General features: G+C 44.1%; 1 protein-coding gene across 1 annotated transcript in view; it reads left to right on the forward strand.

The window, feature by feature from the left end:
• LOC143764772 (carbonic anhydrase-related protein 10-like) overlaps positions 1-19902 on the forward strand; it is a 2293337-nt gene that overhangs the window by 1321170 nt on the left and 952265 nt on the right. Inside the window, exon 3 of the mRNA XM_077250719.1 lies at positions 13190-13332. Coding sequence (XP_077106834.1) covers positions 13190-13332 — 143 coding nt within the window. The remainder of the gene's footprint in view (positions 1-13189; positions 13333-19902) is intronic.

Genomic DNA, 19902 nt, shown 5'->3' on the forward strand with positions numbered 1-19902 from the left:
ATGGGTTTGAATGGCTACAAATAGTAGCATCCTCTCCTGTGACCTGTTTGCTTGTAATCAGTGGGTGAGCATAAAAGCTGACCTCAACCCCATAGAGAATCTATGGGGTATTGTCAAGAGGAAGATGAGAGACACCAGACTCAACAATGCAGACGAGCTGAAGGCTGATATCAAAGCAATATGGGCTTTCATAACACCTCAGCAGTGCCACAGGCTGATCGCCTCCATGCCACGCCACATTGATGCAATAATTGATGCAAAAGTAGCCCTGACCAAATATTGCGGACATTTACTGAACATACATGTCAGCAGGCCAACATTTCAGATTTTAAAATCATTTTTTCAAGCTGGTGTTATAAAGTATTCTAATTTACTGAGATAATGACTTTTGGGTTTTCATTGGCTGTAAGCCTTAATCATCAACATTAACAGAAATAAAAACTTGAAGTAGATCACTCTGTTTGTAATGACTATATATAATATATGAGTTTCACTTTTTGTACTGACGAACTGAAATAAATTAACTTTTTGTTGATATTCTAATTTTGTGCGATGCATCTGTACATTTTATAGAACACATCCTCTGAGGTTGACTGCAGCATTTCCTTTAGCCCATATCCCTTATATACTGTAACTCCTCAGTTTCCATAGTATCTGCGGCACCTTGTCACTATGGTAACCACTGTTTTTATCTAGTGTGATATCTGCAGATTTTTACTAATAATTTAAGCACCAAGTTATCATCAATTTCTTATTATTTATTTGACTTCACATATTGGTCGGATTTTCCTTATTTACTAGACTGTTTATGAAGACATATTGATTGGTTGCATTTATTTCTCAGTTTTGTGTGTCTTTTAAACATCACCTCTATGGGTGTATTTTTATATTGGAAATTAATGAATCTTCTGTTAATTTTTAAAATATTTGCAAATGCAATGATCATTTTAATTAGATAAAAGGGAATTACATATGCCACATTTTTATGTATTTACTGAATGTCTGTAACATTTTACCTGTTAATGTCGCTATAAAGAAACTGATAGGTCATTGAAACATTTTGAAGGTAGAGAGTAGTGAATCAATTCAATGCAAAACTTTTTCAAAATTTTATGTTGAATTATAGGAAATATCAGAGTCTGTATGAAAGCTGAGGCAGGAAATTGAGCAGCCACTTCAAGGTGATTCTGATTAGTTAGGACGTCAGAGCTCACAGTTCAGCACCAGGCTAGTTGGAATAATTTGTAATTCGATTTGTGTGTCACCCAAAAAATACCAGCTGCAATTTTACACAAAGCATAATACTGCATTAGGCAGAGAAGACTCACATGCCCTTAGTGCGAGAGAGAGAGACAACAGCATCTGATTTCTTTGGCGGTGGTCAGGACAATGGCAAGTCCTATGTGCAAGCTTCTCAGTTCCAAAATTGCCTGATGACCAATGTAATGGAGTGTGCAGGCTCTTTGGTAGTAAAATTAGTAGTGAACCTCCTAGGTCTACAGCTCTCTATAATCAAATGTAGTGACAACACAAGTTTTTGTGGGAGAAGCAAACTTACCAGACCATCAATAAGAGCAAGATTCAAGCTGTCATTCTCCTCAAAATAATCTTTATGGTAGGCAAGCCGCATAATAAAGGACCGAGTGGCCACTGTCATTGTTGACATCATCATTCTCATCATCTTATTTTCATCCTTCTTCCTTTTTTTCTTGTTATATTGTCAGTTAACCAGGGGTGTAAAGATCAAAGCCTCAAGGGTGCGATCACAGTAGAGCCCTTACAAGAAGGGGGCCACTTTATGCCATTGCCTTTGAACTTGATGTGCATCCAAAAAATGTTTCCAGGAAGGGGCCAGGATTAGAGTTGAGCGACTTTTACTTTTTTAGGATCGAGTCGGGTTTTGCGAAACCCGACTTTGTCAAAAGTGGGTCGGGTGAAATCGACTGATTATTGCGTAAAGTCGGGGGCCGACTGAAACATGAAACCCAATGCAAGTCAATGGGGAATCAAAGTCGGCAGAGAGAGGAGGACAGGAAAACACCTACAGTGCCCATTTTAATGCCAAAAACATCAATTCTTATTACTTAAGCTTGTCAATCTTAATTTACTTTATAATAATAGTTAAGCATTGAAAACTTGGGGTCATTTGGCTAAAGTTGTGTGGGGGTAGGGCTGGTTCAAGATTTTCGTGGGCCCAGGAAACGCGGAATACGTCACGGCGGTGGAGCAGGGAGAGGTAAGTATTTCAACTTTGGAAGTGCTGTGATCCTGAGCAAGCAGTGGGGGCCCACTCGTTGGCATTGGCACTGGCACAGGGCCCCTCATAATACGGCGGTGTGTTTGACAGCGGGTGGTGCCTCCCACCGGCAGAGACACTTTTGTGTACTATGAGGGGCCCTGTGCCAGTGACGTCGCCAACGAGTATGCCCCCCCACCTGATGAAGGAACCTGCACTTTCATCTGCACCTTCCTCTTTGTCCCTGTGTAAGGTGGTATAGTATGCGGGAAGGGGAACCTGACTTTCAGCAGGGTCAGATTCTAGCTGTGTAGAGTGCAAGGGGAATGTAGTGGTCTGGGTCAATGTACCAGCAGACTCATCTAGCAGTGGCTGGGCAATGGGCAGGATGAGGAGGAAACACAGATATAGGCCCAAATAATAAAGTGGGCTAAATGCAGTTCAAATGTGGTAACAGGACTAAACTGGCAGCGTTGATTTGTTCTGCGGAGGACAATTGTAAGGAGTGGCTGACACAGTGAGTAGGCCCAAATAAGCAAGTAGGCTAAAAGCAGTTCAAAATTGGTAACAGGACTAAACTGGCAGCGTTGCTTTGTTCAGCGGAGGACAATTGTAAGGAGTGGCTGACACAGTGAGTAGGCCCAAATAAGTAAGTAGGCTTAATGCAGTTCAAAATTGGTAATAGGACTAAACTGGCAGCGTTGCTTTGTTCAGCGGAGGACAATTGTAAGGAGTGGCTGACACAGTTAGTAGGCCCAAATAAGAAAGAAGGCTAAAAGCAGTTCAAAATTGGTAATAGGACTAAACTGGCGGCGTTGCTTTGTTCAGCGGAGGACAATTCTAAGGAGTGGCTGACACAGTGAGTAGGCCCAAATAAGTAAGTAGACTAAATGCAATTCAAAATTGGTAACAGGACTAACCAGGCGGCATTGCTTTGTTCATCGGAGGACAACTGTAATGAGAGGCTGACACAGTGAGTAGGCCCAAATAAGTAAGTAGGCTAAATGCAATTCAAAATTGGTAACAGGACAAAACTGGCGGCATTGCTTTGTTCAGGGGAGGACAACTGTAATGAGAGGCTGACACAGTGAGTAGGCCCAAATAAGTAAGTAGGCTAAAAGCAGTTCAAAATTGGTAACAGGACTAAACTGGCGGCGTTGCTTTGTTCAGCGGAGGACAATTGTAAGGAATGGCTGATACAGTGAGTAGGCCCAAATAAGCAAGCAGGCTAAAAGCAGTCCAAAATTGGTAATAGGACTAAACTGGCCGCGTTGCTTTGTTCAGCGGAGGACAATTGTGAGGAGTGGCTGACACAGTTAGTGAGCCCAAATAAGCAAGTAGGCTAAAAGCAGTTCAAAATTGGTAACAGGACTAAACTGGCGGCGTTGCTTTGTTCAGCGGAGGACAATTGTAAGGAGTGGCTAATACAGTGTGTAGGCCCAAATAAGTAAGTAGGCTAAATGCAATTCAAAATTGGTAACAGGACTAACCAGGCGGCATTGCTTTGTTCAGCGGAGGACAACTGTAATAAGAGGCTGACATAGTGTGTAGGCCCAAATAAGTAAGTAGGCTAAATGCAATTCAAAATTGGTAACAGGACAAAACTGGTGGCATTGCTTTGTTCAGGGGAGGACAACTGTAATGAGAGGCTGGCACAGTGAGTAGGCCCAGATAATAAAGTAGGCTAAATGTCTGCCAAAATTTTATTTAGAAATAACCAGGTGGCATAGCTAGGTACAGGGGTGGGCTCCTCTGCTGAGTAGCAGACAGTGGTAGTAGGCGCAAAGTATTAACTGGTCTAAAAAAAGGCCTAGGCCCCTGTATGTTTAAACTATCATCTATCATTTCAACAAATTTGTATTGGCAGTGCCATTGAAGGATTTAACAGCACTGACTACACAGTGGTGGAGCAGGGAGAGGTAACTATTGCAAGTGGTAGAGCACTGTTTAAGCTGGGGGGAACACTCTCTCGTGGGCTGTGGTACTGGCACAGGGCCCCTCATATTACGACGGTGTGTCTGACGTTGGTTGTGCACCACCACCATCAGAGACACTTCATTGTACTATGAGGGACCCTGTGCCAGTGCCGTCGCCCAAGAGTGGGCACACCCACCTGTCCAGGCAAACGGCACTCGCATGGGTGCTTGCACTAGGTGGTGACCACGGCCCTGTGGGGGGAGTCAGCCCATTTAGGGAGGTATAAAAATGGCCTATGGTGGACATTCAGCAGCTGCAAATGGATGAATTGAGAAGTCAGTAAGTGGAGGCCAAAAGCAAGACATTTTTCAGGCAAGCTACGTGTCAGCAGGGAAAGGTGGGGCAAAATAATTAGAAATCCATGATTGGTTCATTTTAATGAAGGTTAGATCATCAACATTTCGGGTAGCCAGACGTGTCCTTTTTTTTGTCAGTATTGAACCAGCAGCACTGAATACTCTTTCTGATAGCACACTAGCAGCAGGGTATGCAAGCTCCTGTAATGCATATTCTGCCAATTCAGGCCAGGTGTCTATTTTAGATGCCCAATAATCAAAGGGGAATGACCTGGGAGTGAGAACATCGATAAGGGCAGAAAAGTAGTTCATAACCATACTGGAAAAATGCTGTCTCCTGTCTCTTTGAATCGATGCAGCAGTACCTGTCGTGTCAGCAGTCGTTGCGAAATCACTCCACAACCTGGTCATAAAACCCCTCTATCCAACGCAACTTCGGATTGGTGCACCTCTAACACCTTTGCCATGTTGCCCCCTATGGCTCGTGTGAGAACCATCACCACCGCTGTGTGCTGGGAATGTCTGAACCAAACGGTATACAAGAGTTGCTTGTTTGGTAGCCAATATTTGCTCAAGGCTCTCATGTGGCATGATATTTTGTAATTTTTCTTTATATCGTGGATCCAGGAGGCAGGCCAACCAGTAATCGTCATTGGTCATCATTTTGATAATGCGGGGGTCCCTTTCTAGGATATGCAAGGCATACTCAGCCATGTGGGCCAATGTTCCAGGTGTCAATTCACTGCTTGTGCTGGGTTGAGGAGCACTTTCTTGCAAATCAACATCACTTGTGTCCTGCAAAAACCCTGTACCTGACCTTCAACTCCACCAGTTTCTTTTGCCCCATGAGAAGCATCCTCCTCCCATAAATATTCAGCCTCATCATCCTCCTCCTCCTCCTCTTCATCCACCACCTCGTCCAGGAAAGTTCCCTGAGCTGACAATGGCTGACTGTCATCAAGGCTTCCCTCCTCTTCGGCTGCAGACGCCTGCTCCTTAATGTGCGTCAAACTTTGCATCAGCAGACGCATTAGTGGAATGCTCATGCTTATGATGGCATTGTCTGCACTTACCAGCCGTGGGCATTCCTCAAAACACTGAAGTACTTGACAGAGGTCTTGTAGCTTCGATCACTGCACACCAGACAACTCCATGTCTGCCATCCAACTGCCTGCCCTGTGTACGCGGATGAGAGGGTGAGTACTTTCTTTTCCTAACGAGAGTCTCTTGTAGGGTGAGCTGGACTGGAGAGCTGCATATGGTGGAACTAGCGGTGGTGGTTGACATGGCGGATTGAGAGAGGGTTGGTGATGGTATTCTTGATGTTGGCCTACATACAGTGTTTCCTACCAAAAACCTTGTGATTCCTTGACTGCTTTGGCCTTGTGACGATACCTCCACATTTGCTGCTGGTGGTGTCCTAACCAGTGGTCTTACAGTGAGGGAAGCAATGTAGCATTGCTGACTACCTTCATTCTGAGCAGGTGCACCAATGGTACGGGACGTTTGGTAGTTAGTCCAGGCTTGCAAGTGCATGCTGGTTAAATGTCTAAGCATGCACGTTGTATTTAGATTTTGGAGATTCTTCCCTCTGCTAAAGGTCTTTGGCATTTCTTACAGATAACTTTGTACTGATCATTCGGATCTTGGTTAAAAAATTGCCACACTCCACTCGTCCTACTATGGAATGCCTTTTCAGGCATTGCACGCTGTGCTACTTTCACCGGATGGCCACGCTGTCCTAAAACTGTTTTTGTTTTTGACAAATGTTTTTGGCCAGATACGGGCCTGCCAGATGAAAGCTGTTGCGATGTAGATGGCTGCTGCAGATCATCCTCCTCCGCTTCTGAGCTACTGGCAACGGCACCATCTTCCCCAATGGCTGCCAATCTGGGTCAACAACTGGGTCATCTATCACCTCCTCTTCAATGTCATGTGCACCTTCCTCTGTGTCACCGTGTAAGGTGCTATAGCGTTCGGGACGGGGCACCATAGTCTCATCAGGGTCAGATTCTGGCTCAGTACACTGCGAGGGCAATGTAGTGATCTGAGTCAATGGAACAGCATAATAATCTAACTGTGGCTGTGCATCAGTGCACTCCATGTCCGATTCATCTTGTAATGGGCTGTTAACAATTTCCCTTTCTAAACCAGGCACGGTATGTGTAAAGAGCTCCATGTAGTAACCGGTAGTGTCGCCTGCCGCATCCTTCACTTTTGGTTTGGGTGAAGGACACAAGGAAGCGACTTGTTCCTGACTGGGAGCATCCACTGACGACTCGCTGCTTTTATATTTGGCACTTTTGGAAGAGGAGGCGAAAAAGCTAGAGGCTGAGTCAGCAAGGAAAGCCAAAACATTTTCCTGCAGCTCCAGCTTTAAAAGTGGTTTTCCAACTCCCAGATAACGGAGCCTTCGAGGCCTTGTGTAGCCAGATGATGACGCTGGCTCAACACCTCCCGCCTTAGGTGCTATTTTGCTTTTCCCACTACCACCAGATGCTCCACCGCCACCACCACCATCAGTACCAGCTGGCAACGACTGCCCACGGCCTCTTCCACCAGACTTCCTCATTTTTGGGAGAATCTAACCAAAATAACAACCGTTATATGGTACTGTAAAACAAGGTAGAAGGTGTATATAAACTTGTTGAGAATTTTAATCTCCGTTTTTATTTTGGGGAGACTGAACCAAAACTCAGGCGCAGTGTATAACACTACACAATGTAAGTGGCAGAACGTGGCTGGCAGATATACTACAAACAGTACTGACGTAGATCCACTTAGTGGCAATTTAAATCTCCCTTTTTGGGGGGGAGACTGCACCAAAACTCAGGCCCAGTGTATTACACTACACAATGTAAGTGGCAGAATATGGCTGGCAGATATACGACAAACAGAACTGACGTAGATCCACTTAGTGGCAATTTAAATCTCCCTTTTTTGGGGGTGACTGCACCAAAACTCAGCCCCAGTGTATAAATCAACGCAATGTGAGTGGCAGCAAGTGGCTGGCTGATACACCACAAACTAAGATGACTGAGGTATTTCCACTTTGTGAGAATTTCAATCTCACTTTTTTGGGGGGAGACTGAACCCAAACTCAGCCCCAGTGTATAAAACAATGCAATGTGAGTGGCAGCAAGTGGCTGGCTGATACACCACAAACTAAGAGGACTGAGGTATATCCACTTTTTAAGAATTTGAATCTCACTTTTTATTTGGACATAGAACCCAAACTCAGGCCCAGTGTATAAAACAACGCAATGTGAGTGGCAGCAAGTGGCTGGCTGATACACCACAAACTAAGAGGACTGAGGTCTATCCACTTTGTGAGAATTTCAATCTCACTTTTTTTTGGGGGGAGACTGAACCCAAACTCAGGCCCAGTGTATAAAACAATGCAATGTGAGTGGCAGCAAGTGGCTGGCTGAAACACCACAAACTAAGAGGACTGAGGTATATCCACTTTGTGAGAATTTGAATCTCACTTTTTTTTTGGGACACAGAACCCAAACTCAGCCCCAGTGTATAAAACAACGCAATGTGAGTGGCAGCAAGTGGCTGGCTGAAACACCACAAACTAAGAGGACTGAGGTATATCCACTTTGTGAGAATTTGAATCTCACTTTTTTGGGGGGAGACTGAACCCAAACTCAGCCCCAGTGTATAAAACAATGCAATGTGAGTGGCAGCAAGTGGCTGGCTGATACACCACAAACTAAGAGGACTGAGGTATATCCACTTTTTAAGAATTTGAATCTCACTTTTTATTTGGACATAGAACCCAAACTCAGGCCCAGTGTATAAAACAACGCAATGTGAGTGGCAGCAAGTGGCTGGCTGATACACCACAAACTAAGAGGACTGAGGTCTATCCACTTTGTGAGAATTTCAATCTCACTTTTTTTGGGGGGGGAGACTGAACCCAAACTCAGGCCCAGTGTATAAAACAATGCAATGTGAGTGGCAGCAAGTGGCTGGCTGAAACACCACAAACTAAGAGGACTGAGGTATATCCACTTTGTGAGAATTTGAATCTCACTTTTTTTTTGGGACACAGAACCCAAACTCAGCCCCAGTGTATAAAACAACGCAATGTGAGTGGCAGCAAGTGGCTGGAAGATATATGAAAAAATACAATGACTGTAGTACAATTTCAATCTCCCTACAATGATCTCAGGACAAGATTGGCAGCAATAAAAAGGACTGCTGCACACAAAAGTGTGGACAAATAAACAAGATAACTGTGCAGAAAGGAGCAGCAGGATTTTTGCTTTTAAGAAAGCAGTTGGTTTGCACAGCAGCGTTGCAAACCGCAATGCAGCTATCAGGGTGCCTTATAAGGCAGCCTAATAAGCTACAGAGCTAATGCACAAAGATATAGCCTCCACTGTCCCTGCAAAAAAAGGTGGTGTTGGACAGTGGAAATCGCTACAGCACAAGCGGTTTGGGGGTTAATCTTTCCTCCCTAACTATGTCCCTGCTTCTGACGAAGTTGCAGCAACCTCTCCCTATGCTAAGATCGGCAGAAGTAAGATGGTGGTCGGCGTGCACGCCCCTTTATAGCCCCTGTGATGCCTCAGAAAGCAAGCCAATCAGTGTCATGCCCTTCTCTAAGATGGTGGGGACCGAGACCTATGTCATCACGCTGCCCACACTCTGCATCCTCCTTCATTGGCTGAGAAATGGCGCTGAATGCGTCATATGAAACGCGACTTTGGCGCAAAGATCTCCGACCTCATGGCCGATCCCATACTAGGATCGGGTCGGGTTTCATGAAACCCTGCTTTGCCGAAAGTCGGCGATTTTTGAATTTGTCCGATCCGTTTCGCTCAACCCTAGCCAGGATGTTGGACATTATAAAAGGAAGAAGCCAGGATGGGGAATATTATTACAAGGGACAAATACAGTATGTCACTCTTTATAAGATCTAAAAGCTACAAGGGCTCAAACATCTGGCGAACATATATATGTTAAGGTCCAGGTTCAAATTTTGCACAGGGGCCAATTAGACTCTTGTTTGCATCACTGCAGTTATTCATTTGTGTGTCCATAAAACACATGTCCAGATCATCTGCATGAATCCATTTAGTTTTGTCTAAACTCAGCTAACATACTGTATGTCAAAGTTCACGACAATCATTGTTGTATACATGAATTATACTGCCTCTTTTTGCATGTTATTACAATGCTGGGTCAACCCCACAAAAATTCTGGAGTTTTAATTTTTTTTCTAAGCTGCTTAATTTACTTTTTATCTTGATAGACATTTCTAAACTCAGTGATACTGAATATGTATATTTTTTTCATTGTTTTATTTTCAATGGTGCAAAAGGGGGTGATTTGACCTTTTGTGTTTTTTTTTGTTTTGTTTTCATATTGTTAAAAACTTTTTTCTTTCACTTTTTACTTTATTTAATAGTTTTCTTAGAAGACTTGAAACTGTGAATGCCTGATCGCCTCTGCTACACATAGCAGGCATTCTGCACTGTAATATATAGCAAAAATGGTGATCTCCAATGAATGCTGGCTACAAGCCAGCATTCACAGGAGATTCACAATGACATGCACACGGGTCTTCTGAAGACCCCTAGCTGCCATAACAATCCCTCGGCACTCTTGACCACGTGACAAGAGCACTGATGGGTGGGATTTGTGATGTGCTTCCTGCTGGCACGTGTTAAATTCTGCTTTCAGTGATTAACACCAGGATTTAACTGGCTAACAGCCATTGGTGAAGCTCTGATATAAATCAATGTCGGAGACATGACGTGAAGAGGTTATATCTTGCTCTTTACATGACTGAACACCATCTCTCAAAGAGCCACATATGATTTGCCTCACTGGTTTGCATTTCCTTTCATATAGACCTTTCTTTCTAATACTATTTATGTTAGGGAGAAAAGTGTTTAGTCAGCCAGACAGCCACTAGTTTTGCAAGTTCTCCCACTTATAAAGATGAGAGAGGCCTGTAATTGACATCATAGATAGGTAGACCACAACTATGACAGTCAAAATGAGAAAACAAATCCAGAAAATCACATTGTCTGATTTAACAAGATTTATTTTGCCAATTAGGGTGGGAAAGTATTTGGTCACCTAAAACATGCAAGATTTCTGGCTCTCACAGTCCTGTATCTTTTTCTTTAAGAAGCTCCTCTGTCCTCAACTCATTACCTGTAGTAATAGCACCTGTTTGAACTTGTTATCAGTATAAAAGACACCTGTCCACAACCACAAACAGTCACACTCCAAACCTACTATGGTGAAGACCAAAGAGCTGTCGAAGGACACCAGAAACAAAATTGTAGCCCTGCACCAGGCTGGAAAGACTGAATCTGCAATAGGCAAGCAGCTTGGAGTGATGAAATCAAATGTGGAATGAATAATATGAAAATAGAAGACATAAAAGACCACTGATAATCTCCCTCGATCTGGGGCTCCACACAAGACCTCATCCCATGGGGACAAAATGATCACAAGAACGGTGAGTATAAATCCCAGAACCACACGGGGAGACCTAGTCAATGATCTGCAGAGAGCTGGGACCACTGAAACAAATGCTACCATCAGTAATACACTACACCGCCAGGGACTCAGATCCTGCAGTGCCAGATGTGTCCCCCTGCTTAAGTCAGTACATGTTGGGGCCCATCTGAAGTTTGCTAGAGAGCGTTTGTATTATCCAGAAGAGTGTTGGGAGAATGTCATATAGTCTGATGAAACCAAAGTAGAACTGTTTGGTAAAAAACAAAAGTCATTGTGTTTGGAGGAGACAGAATGCTGAGTTGCATCCAAAAACCACCATACCATACCACACCATACCAAGAATCTGCAAAAACCCTAGTCCATGCCCTCATCATCTCTCGCCTTGACTACTGCAACCTCCTGCTCTGTAGCCTCCCCTCGAACACTCTCGCACCCCTCCAACCTATTCTAAACTCTGCTGCCCGACTAATCCACCTGTCCTCCTGCTATTCCCCGGCCTCTCCCCTCTGTCAATCCCTCCACTGGCTCCCCATTGCCCAGAGACTCCAGTACAAAACCCTAACCATGACATACAAAGCCATCCACAACCTGTCTCCTCCATACATCTGTGACCTCGTCTCCCGGTACTTACCTACACGCAACCTCCGATCCTCACAAGATCTCCTTCTCTACTCCCCTCTTATCTCCTCTTCCCACAATCGTATACAAGATTTCTCTCGCATATCACCCCTACTCTGGAACCCTCTACCACAACACATCAGACTCTCGCCTACCATCAAAATCTTCAAAAAGAACCTGAAGACCCACCTCTTTTGACAAGCCTACAACCTGCAGTAACCACCGATCAACCAAACCGCTGCACGACGAGCTCTATCCTCACCTACTGTATTCTCACCCATCCCTTGTAGATTGTGAGCCTTCGCGGGCAGGGTCCTCACTCCTCCTGTACCAGTTATGACTTGTATTGTTTAAGATTATTGTACTTGTTTTTATTATGTATACCCCTCCTCACATGTAAAGCGCCATGGAATAAATGGCGCTATAACAATAAATAATAATAATAATGATAATAATAATACCTACTGTGAAGCATGTTGGTGGCAACATCATGCTTTGGGGCAGGATCTCTGCAAAGGGACCAGGATGACTGATACGTGTACATGAAAGAATGAATGGGGCCATGTATCATGAGATTTTGTGTGCAAACCTCCTTCCATCAGCAAGGGCATTGACGATGAAATGTGGATGGGTCTTTCAGCATGATAATGATCGCCTGGGCAACAAAGGAGTTGGTTTGTCATAAGCATATGAAGGTCCTGGAGTGGACTAGCCAGTCCCCAGATCTCAACCCCATTGAAAACCTTTGAAGGGAGTTGAAAGTCCATATTTCCCTGTGACAGACCCAAAACATCAATGCTCTAGAGGAGATCTGCATGGAGGAATAAGCCAACATACCACCAACAGTGTGTGCCAACCTTGTGAAGACTTACAGAAAACGTTTGACCTCTGTCACTGCCAACAAAGGATATACAACAAAATATTGAGAAGAACTTTTGTTAATGACCAAATACTTATTTTCCACCATAATTTGCAAAATATATCTTGCCAAATCAGACAAGGTGATTTTCTGGATTTGTTTTCTCATTTTGGCTCTCATAGTTGTGTTCTACCTATCATGTCAATTACAGGCCACTCTCATGTTTTTAAATGGGAGAACTTGCACAATTGGTGGCTGACTAAATAACTTTTTTTTTCCCACTGTACATGTACAGAGCTCAGAACTTTTTATTCCTCATATCAAACATAGAAGATCAGTCACATATAAAAATTATAACTGAATTTGCAAAAATGGAAGTACAATAACTAAATATGTTATTTTTTCAAAAAAAAATTGTTAAAAGTATATAAAAAGGTGACTCACATGTATGAAGGCTCAATTACCATTTAGTAGAACAGAATTACAATGTATTTGTAAATCCTCATTGGACCATTCATTGGTAAAAATTTTACATTTATGTCAAAAATCTTCATGTCTAGCTTTCTAAAGCAAACTGTATTCTAAGATCACTTTCATGGAACGTTGCTTTTGTTTTTAATTAAAGGTCCATTATCCATGGAAAAAAATGTCAGCTCAAATGAGTTAAAATAGTTTTTTTAACTACTTAACCCCCAAAAATTGAATCTATTTCAGGTCCTGCATTTTGGGGCCTGGTGAACTCCGCTTGGAATTTATGTACAATTGGCAAGAGACAATCTCCTATCAATATTAACACCAGCCAAATAATTTTTGACCCCTTTTTACCCCCACTCAAGCTGAGCTTAGAAGAAAAGAAGGTAATTTCTTTCTTTTTCATTTTTTTATTTTTGTTTGCCTTCTGTATTTTGGTGTGTTCGATAATTTGGAAAGAGCGGCTGATATGACATAATGAGGCCAGTTTGAATGCAGTATGTATTCACATTTTATAGCTCACATATACCAATACTAATTTGGTACTCCTAGTAGCATCTAAAAGATCTGATATACTGACAGGCTATGCAGAGAATATCTGCTTTAAAGATATATCAGTTATGCCTTTGAAAATATTTTAGAGTTGATATATAGATATTGAATTTACATTAAAATACTATGCAAATACGGCGCTTCACTCATCTTGTACTGATCCTAACTTACATTTGCATTATATTCCCTATTCATTCTCGGCAACATTGAAAATTCTTAAAGTGAATATTCAGCCTTAAACACTATTTCTTTTTTTAAATATTCAAATAAATGAAACATTTTGGCTGATGTCTTAATATGCAGAGCTCCAAATACCTAGTATAGCTCTATAACTATACTAGAAATTTGGATCTCTGCATCATTGTATGCATATTAAGAGTTTAAAATGCAGCCATCACAGGGGGAAATAGAATTTACAAATTACAGAATTGTCATATTGTTTGTGTCACAAAAAAGTCTCCTTTCTTTTTCGGCACAAATGGCTTTGGTGTATGAAATTCTGGTCCCTACAACACCATAACAGCATGCTTACTTGCTAGTGAAGAGCGAATGTGCTCTGATCACGTGTTAGCTGAGCATGCTCAGGTGCTGTCCAAGTTTCATGGGAGTGCTCGAATAATATGTTCGAGTTCCTACAATTGCATATTTTGCGGCTGTTAGACAGCCTCAACACATGTGGGGGTTAAATAACAAACAGTAGAGTTGAGCGACTTTTACTTTTTTAGGATCGAGTCGGGTTTCGCGAGACCCGACTTTCTCAAAAGTCGGGTCAGGTGAAATCGGCCGATTATTGAGAAAAGTCGGGGGCCGACTGAAACACGAAACCCAATGCAAGTCAATGGGGAATCAAAGTCGGCAGTGAGTGGAGGACAGGAAAACACCTACAGTGCCCATTTTAATGCCAAAAATATCAATTCTTATTAATTAAGCTTGTCAAACTTAATTTACTTTATAATAATAGTTAGGCATTGAAAACTGGGGGTCATTTGGCTAAAGTTGTGGGGGGGTAAGGCTGGCTCAAGTTTTTCGTGGGCCCAGGAAACGCGGAATACGTCACGGCGGTGGAACAGGGAGAGGTAAGTATTTCAACTTTGCAAGTGCTGTGATCCTGAGCAAGCAGGGGGGGCCCACTAGTTACACTGGCACAGGGCCCCTCAGAGTACGGCGGTGTGTTTGACGGTGGGTGGCGCCTCCCACTGCCAGAGACACTTTGGTGTACTATGAGGAGCCCTGTGCCAGTGCCAACGAGTATGTCCCCCCACCTGATGAAGGAACCTGCACTTTCATCTGCATCTTCCTCTTTGTCCCCGTGTAAGGTGGTATAGTATGCGGGAAGGGGAACCTGACTTTCAGCAGGGTCAGATTCTAGCTGTGTAGAGTGCAAGGGGAATGTAGTGGTCTGGGTCAATGTACCAGCAGACTCATCTAGCAGTGGCTGGGCAATGGGCAGGATGAGGAGGAAACACAGATATAGGCCCAAAATAAAAAAGTAGGCTAAAAGCAGTTCAAAATTAGTAACAGGAGTACACAAGCGGCACTGCTTTGTTCAGCGGAGGACAACTGTAAGGACTGGCCGACACAGTTACTAGGCCCAAATAAGTAAGTAGGCTAAATGCAGTTCAAAATTTGTAACAGGAGTACACAGGCGGCACTGCTTTGTTCAGTGGAGGACAACTGTATGGACTGGCTGACACAGTTACTAGGCCCAAATAAGTAAGTAGGCTAAATGCAGTTCAAAATTGGTAACAGGAATAAACAGGCGGCATTGCTTTGTTCAGCGGAGGACAACTGTAAGGAGTAGCAGACTAAGTTAGTAGGCCCAAATAATAAAGTGGGCTATATGTCTGCCAAAAAATTGTTCATAAATAAACAGGTGGTATAGATGAGTAGCAGACAGTGGTAGTTGGCGCAAAGTATTAACTGGTCTAAATGGAGGTCAATTCAACAAATTTGTATTGGTAGTGCCATTGAAGGATTTAACTGCACAGACTACACAGTGGTGGAGCAGAGAGAGGTAAGTTTTGCAAGTAGTAGAGCACTGTTCGAGCTGGGGGGAACACTCTCCCATGGGCGGCGGTACTGGCACAGGGCCCCTCATATTACGATTGTGTGTCTGACGTTGGTTGTGCACCACCACCATCAGAGACACTTAATTGTACTATGATGGACCCTGTGCTAGTGCCGTCGCCCAAGAGTGGGCACACCCACCTGTCCAGGCAAACAGCACTCGCACGGGTGCTTGCGCCAAGTGGTGACCACGGCCCTGTGGGGGGAGTCAGCCCATTTAGGGAGGTATAAAAATGACCTATGGTGGACATTCAGCAGCTGCAAATGGAGGAATTGGAGCAGTCAGTAAGAGGAGGCTAAAAGCAAGACATTTTTAAGGCAAGCTACGTGTCAGCAGGGGAAGGTGGGGCCAAATAATTTGAAATCCATGATTGGTTCATTTTTTTGAAGGTTAGATCATCAACATTTCAGGTAGCCAGACGTGTCCTTTTTTCGGTCAGTATTGAACCAGCAGCACTGAAGACTCTTTCTGATAGAACACTAGCAGCTGGGCAAGCGAGCTCCTGTAATGCATATTCTGCCAATTCAGGCCAGGTGTCTATTTTAGATGCCCAATAATCAAAGGGGAATGACCTGTGAGGGAGATCATCGATAAGGGAGGAAAAATAGTTCATAACCATACTGGACAAATCCAGTCTCCTGTCACTTTGAATCGATGCAGCAGTACCAGATGTGTCTGCGGTCATTGCGAAATCACTCCACAACCTGGTCATAAAACCCCTCGTCCAATGCCACTTCTGATTCGTGCACCTCTAACACCTCTGCCATGTTGATCCCTACAGCACGTGTGAGAACAATCACCACCGCTGTGTGCTGGGAATGCCTGAACCAAACGGTCTACAAGAGTTGCTTGTTTGGTAGCCAATATTTGCTCAAGGTTCTCATGTGGTATGATATTTTGTAATTTTCCTTTATAGCGTGGATCCATTAGGCAGGCCAACCAGTAATCATCATTGGTCATCATTTTGAAAATGCAGGGGTCCCTTTTTAGGATACGCAAGGCATACTCAGCCATGTGGGCCAATGTTCCAGGTGTCAATTCACTGCTTGTGCTGGGTTGAGGAGCACTTTCTTGCAAATCAACATCACTTGTGTCCCGCAAAAACCCTGTACCTGACCTTGCAACGCCACCAGTTTCTATTGCCTCCGAAGAAGCATCCTCCTCCCATAAATATTCATCCCCATCATCCTCCTCCTCCTCCTCTTCATCCGCCACCTCGTCCAGGAGAGTTCCCTGAGCTGACAATGGCTGACTGTCATCAAGGCTTCCCTCCTCCTCGGCTGCAGACGCCTGCTCCTTAATGTGCATCAAACTTTGCATCAGCAGACGCATTAGTGGGATGCTCATGCTTATGATGGCGTCATCAGCACTTACTAGCCGTGTGCGTTCCTCAAAACACTGAAGGACTTGACAGAGGTCTTGTAGCTTCGACCACTGCACACCAGACAACTCCATGTCTGCCTTCCAACTGCCTGCCCGTGTATGTGTATCCTCCCACAAATTAATTACAGCATGCCTCTGTTCGCACAGCCTCTGAACCATGTGCAGTGTGGAGTTCCACCTTGTTGCATCGTCGATTATTAGGCGGTGCTGGGGAAGATTCAGCGATCGCTGATGTTTCATCATACGGCTGGAGTGTACGGGCGACCGGCGGATGTGCGAGCAAAGTCTTCGCACCTTCAGGAGCAGGGCTAGTAACCCCGGATAATTTTTCAGGAAGCACTGCACCACCAGGTTCAAGGTGTGAGCCAGGCAAGGTATGTGTTTCAGTTCTGAAAGGGCTATGGCAGCCATAAAATTCCTTCCGTTATCACTGAATACCTTGCCTGCCTCAAGATGTACACTGCCCAATAGTGTGTTGAGCGATACCTTCCGATATCCAAAAGTATCGGTATCAGATTGGATCGGCCGATATTCGAAAAATATTGGATATCGCCAATACCGATACCCGATACCAATGCAAGTCAATGGGACCAAAATATCGGAATTAAAATAAACCCTTTCTTTCCTTGTAGGTTCATTCTACATGAAGGAAAACAACTAGAGTTGAGCATTCCGATACTGCAAATATCGGGTATCAGCCAATATTTGCTGTATCGGTATTCCGATACTGAGTTCCGATATTTTTGCGATATCGGAAATCAGAATCGGAAGTGTGCGGTGCGTATGGTACCCAGGATCTGGAGGAGAGGAGACTCTCCTTCAGGCCCTGGGATCCATATTCATGTAAAAAAAATAAATAGTAAAAATAAAAAATATTGATATACTCACCCCTCCGGCGGCCCCTGCTCTTAGCGGTGCCTCTGTTCCTAAGAATGCAGGGAGTGAAGGACCTTCAATGATGTCGCGGCTTGTAATTGGTCGCATGAGCAGTCACATGAGCGGTCACGCGACCAATCACAAGCCGCGACGTCATCGAAGGTCCTTAACTCTGTATTCTTATGAACAGAGGCAGACGCTGAGATCGGTGAGAGCCGAGGGCCGTCAGAGGGGTGAGTATATCAATATTTTTTATTTTTATTCTTTATTTTATACATGAATATGGATCCCAGGGCCTGAAGGAGAGTTTCCTCTCCTTCAGACCTTGGGAACCATTCCGATATTTTGTGTCCCATTGATATGCATTGGTATCGGGTATCGGTATCGGCGATATCCGATATTTTTTGGATATCGGCCGATCCAATCCGATACCGATACCTTTGCATATCGGAAGGTATCGCTCAACACTAAAAACAACTAAGAATAATGTATGATGTATTGAGGGAGGTGGAGGAGACATTAAAGGCATAGGGGTTTAGCCCAATCAAATGGAATAGCAGGAATTATTATTTTTTTTTTAAGACGTTCGGAGTTACAAAGATATTGACTATGTTAAGATTTTTTATATTTTGTCAGATATTGATGTTTCACTAATTCCATGCTCTTCACCTTCTTTTTTACTTCTCAGACACTTTCTTCTTCATCATCCTCAGCAGCAGCATCTTTTACATCAACTTCTTCTTCACCTTATTCATCTTCTTCTTCAACTTCTTCCTATTATTCTTTTTTGTTACATTCTTCATATTCTTTTTATTAAACTATTATTATTCTTCATATTCTATTTCTTCATCATATTCTTATTTGTTATTTGTGACAGGTATTCCTGTAGTTGTTATCTATAAAAGTTTGAAGATTACACCTTCCGTTCTGCCTGTCACAAAAGAGTTACAACAGGATTTGTCAGTGTTCAGTTTGGCCTGCAGCAGCAGGCTTTATCCAGGGGCACCATGAGGAGGAACCGACTCACCCCCATACACTGCTTAATCTTCTTTAGCTTATAATTTAGATAATATATTTTGCTTTGATGTTTAGTCTCATGCTTAATGTTCTTCTGCTCTTTGTTCTGCAGCTTCTTGCTCTTCTGCTTCTCGGTCTTCCGGGTCGTCGTCTCCAGGGTCGTCGTCTCAGGGGTTGTCATCTCTGGTGTCGTCGTCATCTTATGGGTGGTCTTTAAGGTCGTCGTCTTTAGGGTCTTGAACTTGGAAATGTAGCAGAAGGTACAAGAAGGTTGAGAAAATGCCGAGAACCAGCTAATGGTACTGGAACCTGGAAGGGTAGCCGAAGGTACAAGAGCCAATGAAACTACCGAGGACTAGCTGACGTTACTGGAACCCGGCTACTAAGCAGGAGGTACCCGTGCCAGAAAGCACTACCAAGGACCACCTGACGTTGGTGGAACTCGGATACCCAGAAGGAGGCACCTAAGCCAAAGGCTCAGCCCAGAACCAGCTGACGGTACTGGAACCAGGGGGACCTATTCAAGATTGTCTTCCTAGAGCCCCAACGACCCAGGGTCAGCAGGGGGAGCAGAGAGCAGAGTGTAGGCTGAAGCCTGCACTCGAGGCAGTTTTTCTCTGTGCAGCCAGCACTTCCGAGCACCAACTGGCAGTGTTGGAGCCCAGGGTCAGCAGGGGGAGCAGAGTGTAGGCCGAAGCCTGCACTCGAGGCAGTTTAATATCTGTTGTTGTGTCTGCATGGTGGTCGCAGGACACGTTGCCAGCTACACAGCAGGGGAACAGCTGGCGTTGCTGAACCCCACTGACACAGTGGCGAGGCGAGTGTTTTTCTCTGTGCAGCCAGCACTTCCAAGCTCCAACTGGCGGTGTTGGAGCCCAGGGTCAGCAGGAGGAGCAGAGTGTAGGCCGAAGCCTGCACTCGAGGCAGTTTAATATGTGTTGTGTCTGCGAGGCATTTGCAGTACACGTTGCCGGCCACACAGCAGGGGAACAGCTGGTGTTACTGAACCCCACTGACAGTGGCGAGTGTTTTTCTCTGTGCAGCCAGCACTTCTGGGCAC

The sequence above is a fragment of the Ranitomeya variabilis genome, chromosome 4 (assembly GCF_051348905.1).
Source record: "Ranitomeya variabilis isolate aRanVar5 chromosome 4, aRanVar5.hap1, whole genome shotgun sequence".
Taxonomy (NCBI): Eukaryota; Metazoa; Chordata; class Amphibia; order Anura; family Dendrobatidae; genus Ranitomeya; species Ranitomeya variabilis.